The sequence below is a fragment of the Oncorhynchus mykiss genome, chromosome Y (genome assembly GCF_013265735.2).
Source record: "Oncorhynchus mykiss isolate Arlee chromosome Y, USDA_OmykA_1.1, whole genome shotgun sequence".
Lineage (NCBI taxonomy): Eukaryota > Metazoa > Chordata > Actinopteri > Salmoniformes > Salmonidae > Oncorhynchus > Oncorhynchus mykiss.
Genome location: NC_048593.1, coordinates 19737867 through 19758991, shown reverse-complemented (window position 1 = coordinate 19758991; position 21125 = coordinate 19737867). Strand labels below are relative to the sequence as shown.

Genomic DNA, 21125 nt, shown 5'->3' with positions numbered 1-21125 from the left:
CAGACCAGTACCCAATGTTTTACTGTGTATGTCTGCTGTTATTACTTAAAGTTATTGTCATAAAGTCTGGTGGGTTGTTTAGCTCCTTACTGCCTCACTGCAGAGGGGTATCCATTCCTGAAGCGTTTGTTAAGATTAGTCTTTTCCCTCTTATACGTCATTGATGATTTAGTGTTATTGGCTGCTATAGAGACCACTCACCTGATTTCCCCAGGTTTGAACCAGTCACCGATGAAAGGACTTGGGTCTAAACTAGTAAACAGTCTGACCCTCCTGGACTAGAGTTGAATGTCCCTTTACCCGGGCCCTGCCTCATGTTGTTTTAGGCGAGCATGCCTCTGTTTATGACCCCTCTGCAGCAGCAGTATTAGAATGAGGCTCTCCCACTGAGGTGGTAAAACCAGTGTGGGCATTGGGGGGTATGTGCTGAATCATTACCAAGTTGTTCGAAGGAGGGCCTCTTTCACGCCGCTACAAGAGATGTCTTATTACTGAACCTGTACTGCTGCTGTTAAAGACTCAGATCCTCAAACGTCCTCCAACATCAGCTGCAACAGCTGTGGATGAAGAAAATGATCTCCATTTTGGGAATTACTTTTTATGAGACAGTGACAGAGAAATGTGGGGGGGGGGGGGGGGAAGAATACATCCGACTTGAAACACGATGTGGGAAAGACAAAACATTGCTGAAACATATTAGTTTGAGGCTAATGAAAGGCCAGACGTTAGTCAGTGCTATTATCGGATCTCTGGGTCTGTATTAATTGAGTTATCATCTGTGCCATGGATAAGGCTCTGGGCAGCCTAGCCCCCACCCCCTCGCTCTCTCGCTCTGAACTGTGGCCCAGTGGATGGGAAGGCCCTGGATGCCTCTACTCAGCGATGGCGGGTGGGCGGCGCACTCAGGAGAGACACCAGTCTGAGCTGGCTGCTCATCAGACGCCCCAGGGACCTGATCGGCTGTCAGTTCCCCGCTCATGAAAGAGCCGACCAGATGAGGGAGAGAGGGGCCTGCCAATGGAAACTTAACCGTTTGTCTTTGAGGCTATCCTCCCCCTCTTCTCTCCTATCCTCCCTTTGCTAGTGTTCCGCAGGGGAAATTATATAGGCCAAAGGGTATGCTAACTTCTCCTGAGCTGTGAAACAGGAGCAACTGACTCCCTGGTTTTGGTGTTTCAGCAGCTGTCACTCACCTCTGTTAGTGAATCGGCCCCAAACCAAAACACACTGTACAGGTTATTCTCACTGTTTTTGGAAGTTTCACACTGCTCCGAGATATTATGTACATCCTCCCTGCCAGGGCATGGATGTATTGAAACAGAGAGGATGTGTGGACTGGATTCAATTTCGCTCTGTTGTTTATACATACACATCATATGGAACTTTTAAATACAGAGCACGCAACGCTTTCCTATGTGACAAGCCCGAACATCATTTATAGGATTTTGTTTTGTATGCTTTTATTTGACATGATTCATTTTTGGATGAGATCCCAGGTTGTAAAAAGAGGACATGGAATTAATGATCATTTTCCATGTAGTGCCTTTTACACGTTTGACTGCTATGCACTCATATTAGAGCCAGTACCTCCTTTCAACACCTCTGCATTTTTTCACATGCTGTAAGTTCCCACAACACTGCCTCATTCATAACCTCCCGGCCCAAGTTATTCACATGCACGTGTCAACTGGATGGCCAATGAGGGAATGCTATACTCAACGTGTAGAAAAGACACTGTACCAAAACCTGCACGCTGTAAATGGACTATTCTGAGGGGGTGCTTTTTTTGGGGTTGCATTTCTAGAAAGGAAAAACCATATCTATAGCCATATGAGAGAGAGAGATTTGAATGTCAATTTGTTTGTTTACAGATGAGAGATGTGCAGTTCAATCATTTAACCAGATTCATCGGTGCCTGCATTGACCCTCCCAACAACTGCATAGTGACTGAATATTGTCCCAGAGGTAGTCTTCAGGTAAGATCTCACAATCATTCCGTTTAATGGCATTTCAATTGTGTTTGCATGTTTTGCCAAGTAGAATCACTTGGACCAACTAGAATATTGAAATGACCATTCGGTGTGGTCTTGCTAATTTTATTATTCATTCAAATGATGGATACGTTATGTGAGGGGCGGCAGGGTAGCCTAGTGGTTAGAGCGTTGGACTAGTAACCGGAAGGTTGCAAGTTCAAACCCCCGAGCTGACAAGAATCTGTTGTTCTGCCCCTGAACAGGCAGTTCACCCACTGTTCCTAGGCTGTCATTGAAAATAAGAATTTGTTCTTAACTGACTTGCCTAGTTAAATAAAGGTAAAAAAAATAAAAAAAATTGTGAAACATGTCAGATGAATTAGAGTGATGTCAGCTGAAAATTGTACTTCTACTTCCAGGACATTTTGGAGAATGAGAGCATCAATCTGGACTGGATGTTCCGCTATTCACTCATCAACGACATAGTCAAGGTATGTGTCCTGTTTGACAGCAGCCAACAATAAATGTACTACGATTGTAACTGCAGTTGGGTACCTTATTAGGGCGGCGCACAATTGACGTCGTCCGGGTTAGGGGAGGGTTTGGCCGGGGTAGGCTATCATTGTAAATAAGAATTTGTTCTTAACTGACTTGCCTAGTTAAATAAAGGTTCAATAAGAATGTCTAATGAATATTAGAGAGAGTAGGTATTGATTTAGCACATGTGGATGTGTGAAACTTACTTCTCAGGCTGAAGTGTCCCCACTTACACCAGCGAATAGCAAGGTTTTTGCGTGGCGCCGACTCGTAACACGTTTCAGGAGGTCGGTCACATGTGCTAGCAAGACAGAGGTCTTGGGTTCGAGCCTCGTCATGAGCTAAATCAGGAGGAGGTGTTGCTCACTAATCAAGCAGTGTGACGCCCTTTACATTGGCATCACACTTAGTATGACCGAAAACTTCTCTCTGGTCTCATACACTAGAAGTAACATAGTAAATTTAAATCCGGGACACTTAAATTAGTATGATATGTTATGTTTGGTGTGGTTACATAAGTCATACGGTTACTTAAGGCAAAACCAGCAGTGGCTGGGCGTATAACACGAACGTCTAGCTACCCAAAGGTTGAGTGCTTGAATCTCATTACGGACCACCTTAGCATATTAGGTAATTAGTAACTTTGCAACTATTTAATACTTTCTAGCTACTTTCGAACTTTTTAACATGTTAGCTAACCCTTCCCCCACACATAATTTTTTCTTGGTAGTCTTAAACAAATTTACTTTGAAACTAAAGTATACACCTCACACACATGGTTATGGGCTTTAAAAAAGAAGACGCCTGTAGCATGTCAGATATAGAGTTGAAATGTATTACATTTAGAATTTTCATCCCAATATTACATTTTATATACAGGATCAGTCAAGTGTTTGGACACCTACTGATTCAAGGGTTTTTCTTAATTTTTTACTATTTTCTACATTGTAGAATATTAGTGAAGACATGAAAACTATTAAATAACACATATGGAATCATGTAGTAACCACAAGTGTTAAACAACTCAAAATATAGTTTATATTTGAGTTTATTGATGACAACTTTGCACACTCTTGGCATTCTCTCAACCAACTACATGAGGTAGTCACCTGGAATGCATTTCAATTAACAGGTGTGCCTTGTTAAAAGTACATTTGTGGAATTTCTTTCCTTAATGCATTTGACCTAATCAGTTGTGTTGTGACATGGTAGGGGTGGTATACAAAAGATAGCCCAATTTGGTAAAAGACCAAGTCCATGTTATGGCAAGAACAGCTAAAATAAGCACAGAGAAACGACAGTTCATCATTACTTTAAGACATGAAGGTTCGTCAATACGGAAAATTTCAAGAACTTTGAAGGTTTCTTCAAGTGCAGTTGCAAAAACCATCATGCGCTATGAAATGAAGACCTGAGTCACCTCTGCTGTAGAGGATACGTTCATTAGAATTACCAGACTCAGAAATTGCAGCCCAAATAAATGATTCATAGAGTTCAAGTAACAGACACATCTCAACATCAACTGTTCAGAGGAATCCGGTCTTCATGGTTGAATTGCTGCAAAGAAACCCCTACTAAAGGACACCAATAATAAGAAGAGGCTTGCTTGGGCCAAGAAACACGAGCAATGGACATTAGACAGGTGGAAATCTGTCTTTTGGTATGATGAGTCCAAATGTTGGATTTTTGGCTCCAACCGCTGTGTCTTTGTGAGAGTAGGTGGACAGATGATCTTCGCATGTGTTGTGCCCACCATAAAGCCTGGAGGAGGAGGTGTGATGGTGTGGGGGTGCTTTGCTGGTGACACTGTCAGTGATTTATTTAGAATTCAAGGCACACTTAACCAGCATGGCTACCATAGTATTCTACACTGATACGCCATTCCATCTGGTTTGCGTTTAGTGGGACTATCATTTGTTTTTCAACAGAACAATGACCCAACAAACCTCCAGGCAGTGTAAGGGCTATTTGATCAAGAAGGAGAGTGATATAGTGCTGCATCAGATGACCTGGCCTTCACAATCACTTGACCTCAACCCAATTGAGATGGTTTGGGATGAGTTGGACCGCAGAGTGAAGGAAAAGTAGCCAACAAGAGCTCCACGTATGTGGGAATTCCTTCGAGACTGTTGGAAAAGCATTCCTCATAAAGCTGGTTGAGAGAATGCCGGGTGTGCAAAGCTGTCATCAAGGCAGCTTTGAAAAATCTAAAATATATTTAGATTTGTTTCTAACTTTTTTTTTGTTACTACATGATTCCATGTGTGTTATTTTATAGTTTTGATGTCTTCAATATTATTCTACAATGTAGAAAATGGTAAAAATACAGAAAAACCCTTGAATGAGTAGGTATATCCAAGCTTTTGACTGGTACTGTACATCACACAAGACTGACATATAATACAACCGTTCTACAAAGAAACACCAGAGTTTTGGCGGCTTTTCAAAATGATGTTGAGTAATTAAGGAATTCTTAACATTTAACATTCCACCCATGAGGCCCCTAGCTCGTTTGACTGCAGGAAAGGACTACCCCTTTAACCCAACTCTTAACCGTAACCCTAGCCTTGCTAACGTCACCCACCTAGCTAGCGTTAGCCACCTACCTAATATAAGCCACAAAAAAATTGGAATTTGTAACATATTATACGCATTGTAAATGTAACATATTGTACGAATTGCAATTTGTAACATATCATACAAATTGTAACATCATATGTAATGTAACATTTCATGCTACAGGGAAACAGATTTACATTTACTATGTTACATCTACCCCTGAGTCCAGGTTGAAAACTTAGAAAGCAACATAATGACAACCTCGCTACAAAATTCCTTCCGCTTAATCAAATGTAATCATCCATGTATTTTCAATAATTATTTTTACCCTGCTTATTTTTTTATGTGAATCATGGAGGAAATTAACCAAATTACTGTTAAAATAACAGTCCGTCAAGCTGTCAACAACAGGGACTTTCTAACAAGCAAAAGGCACTATAAGCCACATTCTGACATATGCTCCTACAAATACTAGACATATATACATTTTTTTAACTAGGCAAGTCAGTTAAGAACAAATTCTTATTTTCAATGACGGCCTAGGAACAGTGGGTTAACTGTCTGTTCAGGGGCAGAACGACAGATTTGTACCTTGTCAGCTCGGGGATTTGAACTTGCAACCTTCCGGTTACTAGCCCAACGCTCTAACCACTAGGCTACCCTGCCGCCCCATGACAGTGCACTTTTTGTGTCCCCGTAGGAATTAGATTTCCCATGTGAAATGTACTACTTGAAACACTTAGCTCCGTGCAGAATTTCCATCACATTTCCATTTCGATCAAACTCAAAACACATTATTTCCACATGATCAGATGTGTATGTTTTCATGTGTGCTATACTGGAGGACATTTCTTTTTGAACAGTCAATTTAATGCTTGCTTCGTCAGGGAATGAACTATCTTCACAACAGCTACATTGGCTCCCATGGAAATCTGAAGTCATCTAATTGTGTGGTGGACAGTCGATTTGTGTTGAAAATTACGGATTACGGCCTGGCCAGTTTCCGTTCATCATGTGAAAATGACGACTCGCACGCACTCTATGCAAGTAGGTCAACATTGCCAGCCGAGGTGATCACTTTGCCTCTTCACCAATGGAAGACAACAAAATGGAGGATTGGATAAAGGAGAAGATGCTCAGTGGTTAATGTGAGTTTGTTGTGTTTCCAGAGAAGCTGTGGACGGCCCCTGAGTTGTTGATCTACGACAGACACCCTCCACAGGGCACCCAGAAAGGAGACGTGTACAGCTTTGGCATCATACTCCAGGAGATAGCCTTGAGGAATGGACCCTTCTATGTGGACGGCATGGATCTGAGCCCCAAAGGTAAAACTAATTATGCTAATAAATGCAGGTTGGCATTTATTGTAATGACTCATGTACTGGAGGCAGCTCTGCAGAGTGGTCACTAACTGGCACAGCCACAAAGTCATCAAATGTTAAACCTAACCTTAACCACTCTGCTAACCCTAATGCCTAACCCTTAACATGAATTAAGACCAAAAAGACTAACCTTTTTGCCCCATTTCCTCCTTAATGCATGTTCCCTAATGCATAAAGAAAATCATCTTCCGGGTTGGACCACTCCAGTCCTTGGCTCAAGGGCTGCAGTACTGCTGGTTTCAGTTCTCCCTAGGACTTTATGGATCAATCAATTTCCCAGAGACTGCAGTGCGCACGCACACACACGAACACACACACACACACACACACACACACACACACACACACACACACACTAACACTCCCCTATCTTGACTACTGCAGAGATAGTGCAGAAGGTGCGTAACGGCCAGAAGCCTTACTTCCGGCCCACCACAGACAACAGCTGCCACTGTGAGGAGCTGACCATCCTGATGGACAGCTGCTGGGCCGAGGACCCCGTCGAGCGGCCTGACTTTAGCCATATCAAGATCTACATCACCAAACTCAACAAGTGAGCACTGATCACCACCATGCCCAAAATGGCTGCCTAGCTCCTCCATGTAGATCATATTTTCTTTGGATTTATTTTTATCAAGATGTTTGAAAAGGAGAATGGAGGAAATAATTGAAAGAAGTTGATATTATCAAGAGATGCTAGAAAAGGGAATAGCATTAATATAAATAAGATGAAAGAAAGTGGTGCTGCTTATCACACACAAATAATTTCAGATCAGAGCGATAGGAAGTCTTCATCCTCCACAAGTGTGGAGTTTATATTTATCTTGTTGTTCTTCATGGCCTACCCCATGCATTATTCAGATGCATATTTTGGTTTCTGTGTGGGTGCGTGTTCCCTTGAGCTGGGCAGACCTGTCACAGAAGGAGAAATATGTGATCTACCTGCTGATCAAAATCCAGAAAACCTTGAAGATGTGGAGTGACCTCTGCAACCAAGAAAACCAAGTGCTTTATGAGCCGTGGGAGGAAATCAGACCCTGGTGTTTGTTTTGTCACCGGATCAAGCTTTCAGGGCCATACTCCTTTTCCCTACAACACCCCCACTATCAGATGTGTCCCCTTGCTGCAGAACTGTTTTCATGTCATTCAACGCTTCTGTATTTCTTACAAGTACGAAGGCTGTTTGTTTTGGCGAGTTAGACGTACTCCGTTTGAATTCTGACAGTTGTGACAGGGAGATCACAACACAGGTTGTGGTTCATTATATTGACTGGCGGCTTGGCCGTGTGGCTCAAAGCAGGGCTCTGGATCGGTCTGTCTGTCACGTTAACATATAGCCACTGGCACCACTAGCCTCAGTGATACTTCTGGCCAATTCCACTGGCCTGAGGTAAGAGAGACATGATTGATACCTCTCAGAAGCACTTCATTTCATTACGTAAATATATTTTATTGACGTAGTGGCTGATGGCGTGTTATTTTTGGTGTGTGAAGCACTGGCTGAAGGACACAAGAACAAACAGGGTCTTTAGTAATCAGTGCCGTAAACGATCTGATGTAGCCCACATAAGGGGCTCTCACTTTGTGTATTACAAATGGCTGAATTCACTTCTCTGTAAGTGACCTTGATTACTATGATAACCATTCGGCTGGGTAAAGAATGTGAAATCTCTCCCCTCCTATGGGTCCTCAGTGACAATCCTTATGATTCAGGGCCGGGGCCAGTCTATCGTGTACTTTAAGAGAGTAAGCTGTGTATCCTTCACGTGATTACCCTTGATGCACTGCTATTTACCACCGTCTGTATTTAATGTCTTGATTTACCGTCGTGTTCCTCTACATGTGGGTGTATGATCTATGACCCATTAGAGATGTGGGAAAGATTCCAAACACTGAGTGTACAGTACTGGACAGCTACAGTATAGCCCTGAATGACTCAACCCCTGTGCTGTATAGACAAAGGGTCTGAAAAGTACGACCATGAAGTCAGTTCTGAAATACGCATTGAATGGACCATATTAAGTGAGGTTAATGGAATGGAAAGATTTGTCATTTAGAATGTCAACAAATGAATGGGTATGTCATCTTTCTGTCTGTTTGTGTCACAGGGAGGGAAGTACAAGCATTCTGAACAACCTGCTGTCCAGGATGGAGCAGTACGCCAACAACCTGGAGAACCTGGTAGAGGAACGAACGCAAGCCTACCTGGAGGAGAAGAGAAAAGCCGAAAATCTACTTTACCAGATCTTGCCACAGTCAGAATAATTATTATTTGGATTCTCCTCTTGCACTATTATGTTTATACATCTGAACTTCTGATTATCAAACAGAGAAAATTAGACTATTTTCTGTGTTGTGCCGTTCCACCTATTCATTGTTTAAATTCCACGGCGTGGAAGAGTGCATCAGCTTTCACTTCTATCTCACACTTTTTTTAAATATACACATTTACAGTTACGTAAGCAGAGAGGAGATGAAAGGGCAAGATGGGAGCTGACAAGCAAACTTCTCATTAACCAGAACTAGGAGGAGAAATGTGATAGGGGGGTTAAGCACCTCTGATAATACGAAAGCAGCAAATGACAAGCCATGTCCTCAGTCTATTTAAGCTGTCTGTCTCAGTGGTGTAGTCACACTCATTTACCATCCCATTGTCTGCCCAAATGTCTCCCCCCAACTTTAAGCCCTTTTGACAGGCAGAAAAGGGCCTGAGAAAATGGAGCGATACCTTCTCTCACTGCAGAATTCAGCCTATTTGACCAGAGTCCTGGGTTAACCTAGCTACTAGTGCTACACTGTGCCTCTTTAATGTAATTACTGTACTTTAAAATATGAATGAAAAGGAAGTGATACTGTTAGGATCTGCTTATACTATAACTTCCCTTATTCATTTTGGACCGTAGCTGCCAAGCTTACTGTCACTGTTGATTCATAGGTCTGTATTAGCATTTCACTCTGCATTGTTTTACTAAATTTGTGTTCTCTTATCCACAGCTCAGTAGCAGAGCAGCTAAAGCGAGGGGAGACGGTCCAAGCGGAGGCATTTGACAGTGTGACAATCTACTTCAGTGACATTGTGGGCTTCACATCAATGTCAGCTGAGAGTACACCACTGCAGGTAAACAACTGTCCGTAGAGATATCCACCACTAACCAACATCAGATACCTTACACAATGGTATTCAAACTTTATTATCGGGAGCCTCATTTTTTTGTTTGTTTTTTTGCTATAATTTCTTGGGAACCCACCCCAAATCAAATGACTCAAAAATAAAATCGGTAGATAAAGAAATTTACATCAAAAAATGATCTTTAATTCACTGCATTTTCTTCTCTCTTATCCAAATTAAGAGAACCAATTAATACATTTACTTATTTGTCTATCTTTCGTGTGTGTGTGTGTGTGTGTGTGTGTGTGTGTGTGTGTGTGTGTGTGTGTGTGTGTGTGTGTGTGTGTGTGTGTGTGTGTGTGTGTGTGTGTGTGTGTGTGTTATTTGTTTTTTGTTTTTTAAATGTGTCGAACCCGACTTTGAATACCATATGTATGTGCAGTTAGTTTTGTTAAGTAAAATGCACTCAATATTTATTGAGTCAAAGTATTAATTCACAGTGGGAAATTAGACTTCCTGTATGGGTGGCGTTTATATTTATTGAACCTTTATTTAACTAGGCATTTACATTATTTATTTATTTACAATGACGACCTACCCCGGCCAAACCGGACGACACTGGGCCAATTGAGCACCGCCCTATGGGACTCTCAATCAAAGCGGGTTGTGATACAGCCTGAAATCGAACCAGGGTCTGTAGTTACGCCTCTAGCACTGAGATGCAGTGCCTTAGTCCGCTGCGCCTTTCGGGAGGATAAGAATGTTGTAATCGAAAGGTCGCTGGTTCTAATCCAGACCCGACTAGGTAAAAAAATCAAGTTGATGTGCCCTTGAGCAAGGCATTTAACCCTAACTGCTCCTCTAAGTCGCGTTGGATAAAAGTGTCTGCTAAATGACTACAATGTCAACTCTCCCAAGACACTCCGAGGCAGCTGACATGAAAGTTTAAATATATGCTGATCCAACAGCTCATTATAAGAAAAGAAGAGAATGTGAAGAGGAGCTTCTTTGTCACTTACGTAACCTCACAGAGCCTATTAGAGCACCTACCGTATGTCTCCTAGTATAAAGCATTCCTACACTGAGGCCACAACTCAAAATAGTACTGAGAGCTGAGACCGTATTGACGCATTGTTGAGTCACTGGATGCCATAGCTGCAATGGAATTTCTTTCTCAGATGAAGATTTCAAGACCACTCATATCATTGAGAGACTCCCTTCAACAGGGTCTAAATGTACTGTTTGAGGATGAAAGGCCGATGGGATGGTTGTAATGGTCTCAATGGTTTTAAGTGCAGTGCCCTAACATGTTATTTTTTTCCCCAAACATTTTGGTCATTCAGAACTCTGAAATGTATCCAGAGGAACCAGGTTTTTTTCTTGATGCAACTTGTGCCAGGAATTAAGATGGTGTTACTGGAGTGTTTCTTCTAGAGTTGTGAAGATACTTTTACAGCAGCGATTCTACACTGGCGTGTTGAGGCTTTGAGTGGCTTGCGGGTGTCAGTAAAAAAAACATCATAATTTTAAAAATACTGCATTCTGAATTGAAGCAACGTAAATCAAGTAGAAAGTGTGTAGAAATGATGAGGTTACATGTTTTAAATAATTTGATTTAGAGAACAATAAGTCTTCAATCACAATATTTTCAATATAGTGCTGTTAGCAGTACTATTTTGGTTAATTTTGTGGTCTCAAGCCAGTAAGTTTATTAACATTCTTTATCATGAATATGAGCAAAATTGTATTATTAACAATGAAAGAGGTGGGAATGTTGTTCCCTTGTCATGTAATTGCTACATTTACTATCTGTGTAGCATAAAAATTTGTTTTTCAGATTGTATTTTGGCAATTATTTTTCATGATGTGAATATTGTATCGCAACTGAGACAACCTGGTTCAATTTGGGTTCCGAGGCAAAACCAGTTGAAGGACCACTGTTTTTTTTTACCCAGACTGATCAATTCTATACATCCAGCAGAAAGCTACTTACAAGAACAGTCATACATCTACCTTTCAGCAAATGTTCATATAGCCCAGAGCTAAGAATCCATCCACTAGCTTTTAGTAGCAGTGTAATACAGTATATTGAATGTCAGTTATTCTACCCATTTGATTTTCAGGTCACGGATCTATTTAATTAAGACTACAGAACGCAGAGTATTCTTTAACATTAGTGTGGCTTTGAGGTTCAGGTATCTCATCAACCATTTAGTGCTCTATTTCTTTGTAGAACGGTTGTATTATATGTCAGTCTTGTGTGATGTACAGTACCAGTCAAACGTTTGGACACACCTACTCATTCATAGGTTTTTCTTTATTTGTACTATTTTCTACATTGTAGAATAATAGTGAAGACACCAAAACTATGAAATAACACATATGGAATCATGTAGTAACCTAAAAGGTGTTAAACAAAACATATTTTAGATTCTTCGAAGTAGACACCCTTTGCCTTTGACAGCTTTGCACACTCTTGGCATTCTCTCAACCTGCTTCACCTGGAATGCTTTTCCAACAGTCTTGAAGGAGTTCCCACATATGCTGAGCACTTGTTGGCTGCTTTTCCTTCAATCTCCGGTCCAAATCATCCCAAACCATCTCAACTGGGTTGAGGTCGGGTGATTGTGGAGGCCAGGTCATCTGATGCAGCACTACATCACTCTCCTTCTTGATCAAATAGCCCTTACACAGCCTAGAGGGGTGTTGGGTCATTGTCCTGTTGAAACACAAATGATAGTCCCACTAAGCACAAACCAGATGGGATGGCGTATCGCTGCAGAATGCTGTGGTAGCCATGCTGGTTAACTGTGCCTTGAATTCTAAATAAATCACTGACCATGTCACCAGCAAAGCACCATCACACCACCTCCTCCATGCTTCATGCAGAGATAATACATTCACCTACTCTGTGTTTCACAAAGACACAGCGGTTGGAACAAAAATCTCAAATGGAATGAAAAATGTCCATTGTTCGTGTTTCTTGGCCCAAGCAAGGCTTCTTCTTATTGGTGTCTTTTAGTAGTGGTTTCTTTGCAGCAATTTGACCATGAAGGCCTGATTTTCACAGAGTCTCCTCTGAACAGTTAATATTGAGATGTCTGTTACTTGAACTCTGTGAAGCATTTATTTGGACTGCAATTTCTGAGGCTGGTAACTCTAATGAACTTATCCTCTGCAGCAGAGGTAACTAAGGTCTTCCTTTGCTGTGGTGGTCTTCATGAGAGCCGAACCTTCATGTCTTAAAGTAATGATGGACTGTTGTTTCTCTGTGCATATTTGAGCTGTTCTTGCCATAATATGGACTTGGTCTTTTACCAAGTTGGGCAATCCTATATATACCACTCCCACCTTGTCACCACACTACTGATTGGCTCAAACGCATTAAGGAAAGAAATTCCACAAATTAACTTTTAACCATGCACACCTGTTCATTGAAATGCATTCCAGGTGACTACCTCATGACGCTGGTTGAGAGAATGCCATGAGTGTGCATACAGTAGCTGTCATCAAAGCAAAGGGTATATGCCGTTACTGACAACTTACATCAGCCCCGTAAACTGTGGAATTTTTTTTAAGGACATTGGCTTAAAAAATTCCCATAAGGTAAAATCCTGTAGTATTGGCCTGGATATTAATGATGTTTTATGTTATGACCAGGCACAGGTTGCAAATTATTTTAACACATTTTTTACTATAGCCTCATCTCTGGTTAAGAAGTTACCCATCTGCTCTGGACACTGGCCAGTCTTTCATTAATAACTTTTACCATAGCAAAGGTATCACAAATTATTTGTTTGAGCTGTGCATGGTAACAGAAGACAAAGTTAACAATCTACTATGCTTAATGAGCACAAACAAAGCAACTGGGCTGGATAATCTTCCTGCCAAGAATCATAAAGGATAGTGCTTTTGTCAATGCTAAAATGATAACACATATTGGAAACCTTTCTATTAGTAGTGGTACATTTCCCAAGGATCTCAAAATAGCCCGGGTGGTTCCACTCCACAAGAAGAGCAGTAAAACAAATGTAGGAATCTACAGACCTGTGTCAATCCTTAGCACCTCATCCAAAGTTATTGAGAGATGTATTTTTAATCAACTTGAGGGATACCTTCTTGAGCACAAACTACTTTATGATCTACAATCTGGCTTTACAATAGCTCATTCCACTGATACTTGCCTTATCCACCTTTTTGACCACATTAAAAATCCCAGAAGTAAACAGTACTGCGAGGAGCACTTTTTTCCATACAGGCATTTGTCTAAATGTAATAGCCTTCCCTTGGAGATCAAGCAAATAAAAAGTAAAAACGGCTTTAAAAAGCATCGTTTTTAATTTGGGGAAGGTTGTCTAAGTAAGGGAAACTACTCCACTGCCCCTTGTGCCCCTAATGCTGGTTCGGTGTATTTATTTGAAGGATCGATACGATGTGCAGTTAATAGATTGATATAATGTGAAATGAATATGGTTGATTTTTAAGGTTAGGGAGAAGTGCATTGAAAAGTGACACTTTTTAGGATGTCAATATACATGAATGTATTTATGGTTGTTTGTATTTTTGTCTTCTCTTTTAATTGTGTTATTGTTTTACCATCAAGGACCACTTTGGAAATAAGCATTTTAATTAATACTTTGATATCCTCTGGGTCCACATGTTGTAAATGTCTGTAGCTCAAAATAAATTGAATTCAATTCAAAAAGGTGGCTGCTTTTGAAGAATCTCAAATATTAAATATGTTTTGATTTGTTTAATACTTTTCTGGTTACTACATGATTCCATATGTGTTATTTCATAGTTTTGATGTCTTCACTAATATTCTACAATGTAGAAAATAGTAATAAAAAATGAAATAATAATATTGAAAGAGTAAGTGTGTCCAAACTTTTGACTGGTACTGTATATAATTAAATATTAGATTAAGTCGAAATGGTTTAACTTCAACTACAGATAACAAACAGATCACTGAACATTTCGAATCCCCCGTACCTTCTCCACTATGCAATCTGGTTTCCGAGCGGGTCATGGATGCACCTCAGCCACACTCAAGGTCCTAAACGATGTCATAGCCGCCATCGATAAAAGACAATACTGTGCAGCCGTCTTCATCGACCTGGACAATGCTTTCGACTCTGTCAATCACCGCATTTTTATCGGCAGAATCAACAGCCTTGGTTTCTCAAATGACTGCCTCGCCTGGTTCACCAACTACTTCTCAGACAGAGTTTAGTGTGTCAAATCGAAGGGCCTTTTGTTCGAACCTCTGGCAGTCTCTATGGGGGTGCCACAGGGTTCAATTCTTGGGCCGACTCTTTTCTCTGTATACATCAATGATGTCGCTCTTGCCGCTGGTGATTCTCTGATCCACCTCTATGCAGACGAAACCATTCTGGATACTTCTGGCCCTTCTTTGGACACTGTTAACAAACCTCCAAACAAGCTTCAATGCCATACAACACTCCTTCCGTGGCCTCCAACTGCTCCTAAATGCTAGTAAAACTAAATGCATGCTCTTCAACCGATCGCTGCCCGCACCCAACCGCTCGTCTAACATCACTACTCTGGACGGTTCTGACTTAATATGTGGACAACTACAAATACCTAGGTGTCTGGTTAGACTGTAAATCCTCCTTCCAGACTCACATTAAGCATCTCCAATCCAAAATTAAATCTAGAATCGGCTTCCTATTCCGCAACATAGGATCCTTCACTCATGCTGCCAAACATACCCTCGTAAAACTGACTATCCTACCGATCCTTGACTTCGGCGATGTAATTTACAAAATAGCCTCCAACACTATACTCAGCAAATTGGATGCAGTCTATCACAGTGCCATCCATTTTGTCACCAAAGCCCAATATACTACCCACCACTGCAACCTGTATACTCTCGTTGGCTGGTCCTCGCTTCATATTCGTCGCCAAACCCACTGGCTCCAGGTCATCTATAAGTCTTCGCTGGCCACCATAGCAGCACATGCTCCAGCAGGTATATTTCACTGGACATCCCCAAAGCTCAACTCCTCCTTTGGCCACCTTTCCTTCCAGTTCTCTGCTGCCAATGACTGGAACGAATTGCAAAAATCACTGACGATAGAGTCTTATCTCCCACACCAACTTTAAGCATCAGCTGTCAGAGCAGCTTACCAATCATTGCACCTGTTCACAGCCCATCTGTAAATAGCCCACCCAACTACCTCATCCCCATATTGTTTTTTTTTTTTTTGCTCCTTTGCAACCCAGTATCTCTACTTGCACATTCATCTTCTGCACCATCTATCACTCCAGTGTAATTATTTCGCCACTATGACCTATTTATTGCATTACCTCCCTAATCTTACTACATTTGCACACACTGTATATAGATGTTTCTATTGTGTTATTGACTGTACATTTGTTTATCCCATGTGTAACTCTGTGTTCTTTGTGTCATACTGCTTTGCTTTATCTTGGCCAGGTCGCAGTTGTAAATAAGAACTTGTTCTCAACTGGCTTACCTGGTTATATAAAGGTGAAATAAAGAAATGTATAAACTAGCACTGAAATAGTTTTCTGAACCCCATTTCTCTCTCCATGAGCACACTGAATCTCCTAACTAATAGCTACTCAGGGGCATTACAATAGTGAAACAGTCGTTTGACGAATGAGAACATGAAACACTTCATATCTCTTTTTGAATAAACAGCTGATATTTTACGTAATTATTTATCTTAAAATTCTGAATCCTTTTTTTGAAAATGTGTTCCCAGTATTTAGTCTGTTGCATTGTTTTACTCATGCAAATGCATTTCTCAGTAATCTGAGGTTCTGGGAACTGGCCCAAGGCGGGGGAACAGACAGACATATTTTCATCTGACTGGGGGAACCATTGGGAGTTCATGCAGAACCACATCTCCGTCAATCACAGGGGCAAACCAAATGGAACATGCCTCATGAACGCACAAAGTGGAATTTACTATCTTTGGACACTTTATTTGAAATTGCTTCGTTTCACAAAAGTTTGCCACTAGCTAAATAAGTATTTCTGAAATAGAGACTGAGGGAGCAGAAGAATAACGGTAATATGCTTTTAGTGGTGGTGTTTCTGACCGTTTTAACCGTGAACAACTGTTTCTAGTTTACCTGAGTACCTAAAGTATCTCTAAATTCTCCGTAGGTTGTGACGGTGCTGAATGATCTTTACACCTGCTTTGATGCCATCATCGATAATTTTGATGTGTACAAGGTAAGTCAGGGTAGTTATGTTTTTCGTTATTTTCAACCAGTGAAAAATCACCTGTTTTACCTGCTGACATGTTGTCATGTATATCTCAGGTGGAGACCATTGGTGATGCGTACATGGTGGTGTCAGGGCTTCCGGTAAGGAATGGTAAACTCCACGCAAGAGAGATCGCTGGGATGTCATTAGCCTTACTAGAACAGGTGAAAACATTCAAGATTCGACACAGACCCCAAGACCAGCTACGGCTAAGGATAGGAATCCACACAGGTATCATTTCACATGGAGTTTGGAATTATTGTTAAAATGTTTTATGCTTAACTACTGTTGGAAGCTGGCAGTTTAAAAATAAAAAGATTTGTGTCCAGTTGAATTAATCTGTGTCTTTGCCCAATCCTACTCCCTTATCCTTGGCCCCTACATAGTTACCGCCTAAAAAACTTGAATAAATCATAAAAGTTCAATCTTTCAATACCTCCTAAATGTTACATGATCTGCCCTAGCCATTGTCAGTTTATTTAATTCTATGACAAATAGCTTAAACCAGGTAAGGGCAACTTTGATGGGGGTGGGGGCCACAAAACAAATGGTACTCATGAGGGGCTGCAGTGCCTCATGGGTTTTAAAGTACATTTCCTGCAATTGTACTTGTTTTGCCATTGGGCGTGGAGAAGATTTAGCAATTTTCTAACTCATTTCATGCAATTCTACACATTTTGCCATAGGGTGTAGGAAAATGTTTGCAGTTTTTAATATGACAACTGACTACAAGTTTAGATAGTCTAGCGGCCAGCTAACTTACCAATAATTTTTTTTTTGCTGATATGGGCTAATTATGTCATCGCTGATGCACAACCATGTTTTGAAATGGCACATTCTATTATTCTAACTCTCTATTGAGTAAAAATGTTTAAATGATAAAACGTTTTATTTTTATCACTATTGCAAATAGTCGACTAGCCAAGAACTCATCTGTGATTCAATTGCCCACTTACGTATCCTGCCTATTCCTGCTTCATGATCGCATAGGGCTTTTGCTCAGTCATTTTTATAAACTGTTGTGAATGGTTATGACCGTTGATTACAATATCTAGGTTTCAGGACATACTGTATTTCAGTTAAGAAATCTCTGGCAATTTCTCCAGTAGTGACAATATTTCAACAAGTACAGGCGGATCAGGTCAAGCTTTTCTGGGTTTTTTTTGTCCGTAGCTCTCGGACATTATCTCATGCAAGCAGAATGTACAGTATATTCTTATTCAAACACTTGACATGAACATCACTGATAGGTCTTTCAACAGTCTGCGTGGGAGGTGCTGAATCCCATCATTTTTTGCATGCGTTGTTTGAGTTCAATCTAATCTTTCATGCTTTTAAGTACACTTAACTTATCATGTGAGGTTCTGGTAATGAAAGAAATGCTACTTTATCTAAATGATGGTTTTCCATGGAGTATATTTCCAGTATAATTCACTGCCTTTCTTCTGTTCAGGACCTGTCTGTGCTGGGGTGGTGGGTCTGAAAATGCCCAGATATTGTTTATTTGGAGATACTGTCAACACAGCGTCTCGGATGGAATCGAATGGAGAGGGTGAGTGTCAGATTCGGATCTCTGCTGTTCTATTTTAGTGGCTGTCAGCGCTTTTTAAATAAATCAATATTTGAACGAAATGCTGCTGCATGGAACAATGGTCACATTCTAGAATTCAATTGGGGAAAAATAAATGTGTTTCAGTTGACACACTGACTACTAAGTACTCATTATTTGTTATTTATGTGGTATTTGCTCGGATTTGGATTTTGTGGTTGTTCGTCCACCGAGTATTCCCTTTTGTATTGGTCTCATGCAATGGTGTTGTGAAAGACTGGTTCACCGTCATTATTTGTCTTAACTAAATCTGACTGATATCTTGTGTCTGAGAGTCCATGACCATCCAATTATACAAATTGTGGACTAGCTCTTTGCACGTGCGTCCCTGTAAGAAACGTAAACGTCAAGGGATGCATAAAGTAGACAGGGAATGGGATATTTATAGTCACAAAGCAACAGACAGGATGGAGGTTGTCATCGTAGTTTAAGAGTGATTATCTGGACTGGTATTACTGGCAGCTGTTCTTAACTGGTGTGGTGGTAGGGGACCACTGGTGTTGTGCCAGCCAGGAGGTTTTGTGAGTGACTCATCACGTTATTGATTAACCCACTCCCTTCCTGCCCATTTCCTGCTGTGTGCTTTCACGTCCATTGATAAATAGTTAATAACACTTATACCCATGTCACATCCGTAGTGATAAAACTGTATACCATAAAATATCCTATAGTGGTAGGAATCACCTCTGGGACTGCACTGTCCACAGTTGTTTCTAGGCACTATATCCATAGCAGCAGGAAGGAATTTCACTGTTCATTTCTACTTTTGACCACCTAACATAGACAGATCTACTTGGTTAACGTACAGTATGCGTGTGTATTATAATTGTTATTGTCTGCCCCAGTGCGTATGGCAGAGGGTAAATGCTTGCATGTAATGCAACCGGGTCTCACTCCCTGCAAAACACTCACTGTGATGTGTCTATTGTCTCATTGATGTGTTTCACAGCCTTGAGGATCCACCTCTCCTCAGCCACCAAAGAAGTGCTGGATGAGTTTGGCTATTTTGATCTCCAGTTAAGAGGAGACGTGGAAATGAAGGTGAGGCAAACAAAGAGGAATGAATGTGTTGTCAGCGTTATCTTTAATGGCTTCACGCATTGAGTATTGTTTGATAGACAAAGGAATATGAACGAATGGTAAATGTGGTCTTGTGATTCCCATCCTGTTTATTCCCTCTCTTGGTGGAAGAATGCATTGCATGTCAGTAGATGTGGAGCTCTGGGTTCTGAGTGTCGTGAAGAAAAGATGTCCGTGCTCTCCTGTCAAAATGAAAGAGAACCATAATATCTGGTTATGTGGAGTAGTAATACTCTCTAGGGATGTCAGATGGGTTCTAACAGGACCTGCAGATGTCAGGGTCACCCTTTAAGGAAGAGAAGCCCTTTTGTGTAGCCATCACTCCCACTCGTCTCCATTGATGACACCCTATTGATTTCTGTGTTTTTCCAGGGCAAAGGCAAAATGAGAACCTATTGGCTTCAGGGGGAGAAGACTGACGTGTACGTTATTTGAGAGGCGCTGCTGTACTCACATTGGAGCCAACCACAGAGGAGGCTACACAGTGGCACAGCCAGCCACTGCTTTATTTGTTTTAGAATAAGTCCTAAAGGTGATACCCTCCTAAAGTACGAAAAGAAGGGATATTTAATGGTATGTTTAATACCTGTGTACGGTAACTGCAAAAAGTTGTAAAGGTGTTTTGTATGAAGAATCTTTCTGTCCTGAGAGTGAGTACTTTTCGATGATGATGAATTCATATTTTTTTGTGCTTTATATCAAGATTTGTATAATGTGTTTGGAAGTCAATGATGTATTAATAGTTCATACAGCGTTCATAACAGATGGGCACAGTGTAATGATCAATGTCAATGCAGAGGTTAGAGTTCCACAGTGATGTCATACAGTACAAGATGATATATGTATATATGTACATCCAAGATATTTTGTTCAATAAACGGAGTAAAATACAACAAATCATTGTTCAGAGAATATTATTTATGGTTTAACCTAGTGTGTTTTCATAGTCTTGTGTGGGTCTGTGCACTGCACTGTTAATGTCCTTTTGATCCAAACATTTCATGATTTAGTATTGTTTACAAAACAATAACACTTTGAAGTGTCATGATTGACGGTATAAGGGGGACATTCCTTGTAGCCAGCTAATTACTTATTTCTGGCTGTACGTCAGAAGATTTATAACTGGGCCATATTCCCCTGATAATGCTTAACCAAATATTTTCTCCTAGGTTGAACTCCTACTGAATTAAGTTTCCTTAAAGCCGTTCTCTAAAAATGTAAGAACTTTCTTGAATGATTAGTCTTTTTTAAGAATGAAAGTGTATGCTATTCAGTTGAAGGGAAATCCAACCAATTGTATGCACACAGCATAACCTGTTGGGAATCTTGAACGGGCCCATCTGTTGAAATTGCTATGGTACCTTAGAGAGCCTGAATTGTAATTTTAGCGTACCACTTTAATATATTGCATTTCACAAATGAATAACAGAAGTTATGCCAAGCTAATTAGTGTTACATTTGTCTTTATTTTATTAAACCAAAGGCCCATGATACAATCACCCATAGCCTAGTATTTGCATTGTCTGACAGTGTTACAAACCTCCAATTACATTTTAGAACACCAGCATATGCACCATTGAGAAAAATCTTGTCTTTTCACATTGCAACGTTGTCA

The 21125-nt window shown here is 40.7% G+C and overlaps 1 protein-coding gene across 1 annotated transcript in view; it reads left to right on the top strand.

The window, feature by feature from the left end:
• LOC100136307 (atrial natriuretic peptide receptor 2) overlaps positions 1–20407 on the top strand; it is a 47308-nt gene extending 26901 nt beyond the window's left edge. The window contains exons 11-22 of the mRNA XM_021590867.2: positions 1872–1976; positions 2393–2464; positions 5957–6116; positions 6239–6394; positions 6836–7004; positions 8560–8706; positions 9446–9569; positions 16720–16788; positions 16878–17052; positions 18275–18373; positions 19380–19471; positions 19883–20407. Coding sequence (XP_021446542.1) covers positions 1872–1976; positions 2393–2464; positions 5957–6116; positions 6239–6394; positions 6836–7004; positions 8560–8706; positions 9446–9569; positions 16720–16788; positions 16878–17052; positions 18275–18373; positions 19380–19471; positions 19883–19945 — 1431 coding nt within the window. The 3' untranslated portion in view covers positions 19946–20407. The remainder of the gene's footprint in view (positions 1–1871; positions 1977–2392; positions 2465–5956; positions 6117–6238; positions 6395–6835; positions 7005–8559; positions 8707–9445; positions 9570–16719; positions 16789–16877; positions 17053–18274; positions 18374–19379; positions 19472–19882) is intronic.
• The last annotated feature ends 718 nt before the right edge of the window (positions 20408–21125 follow it).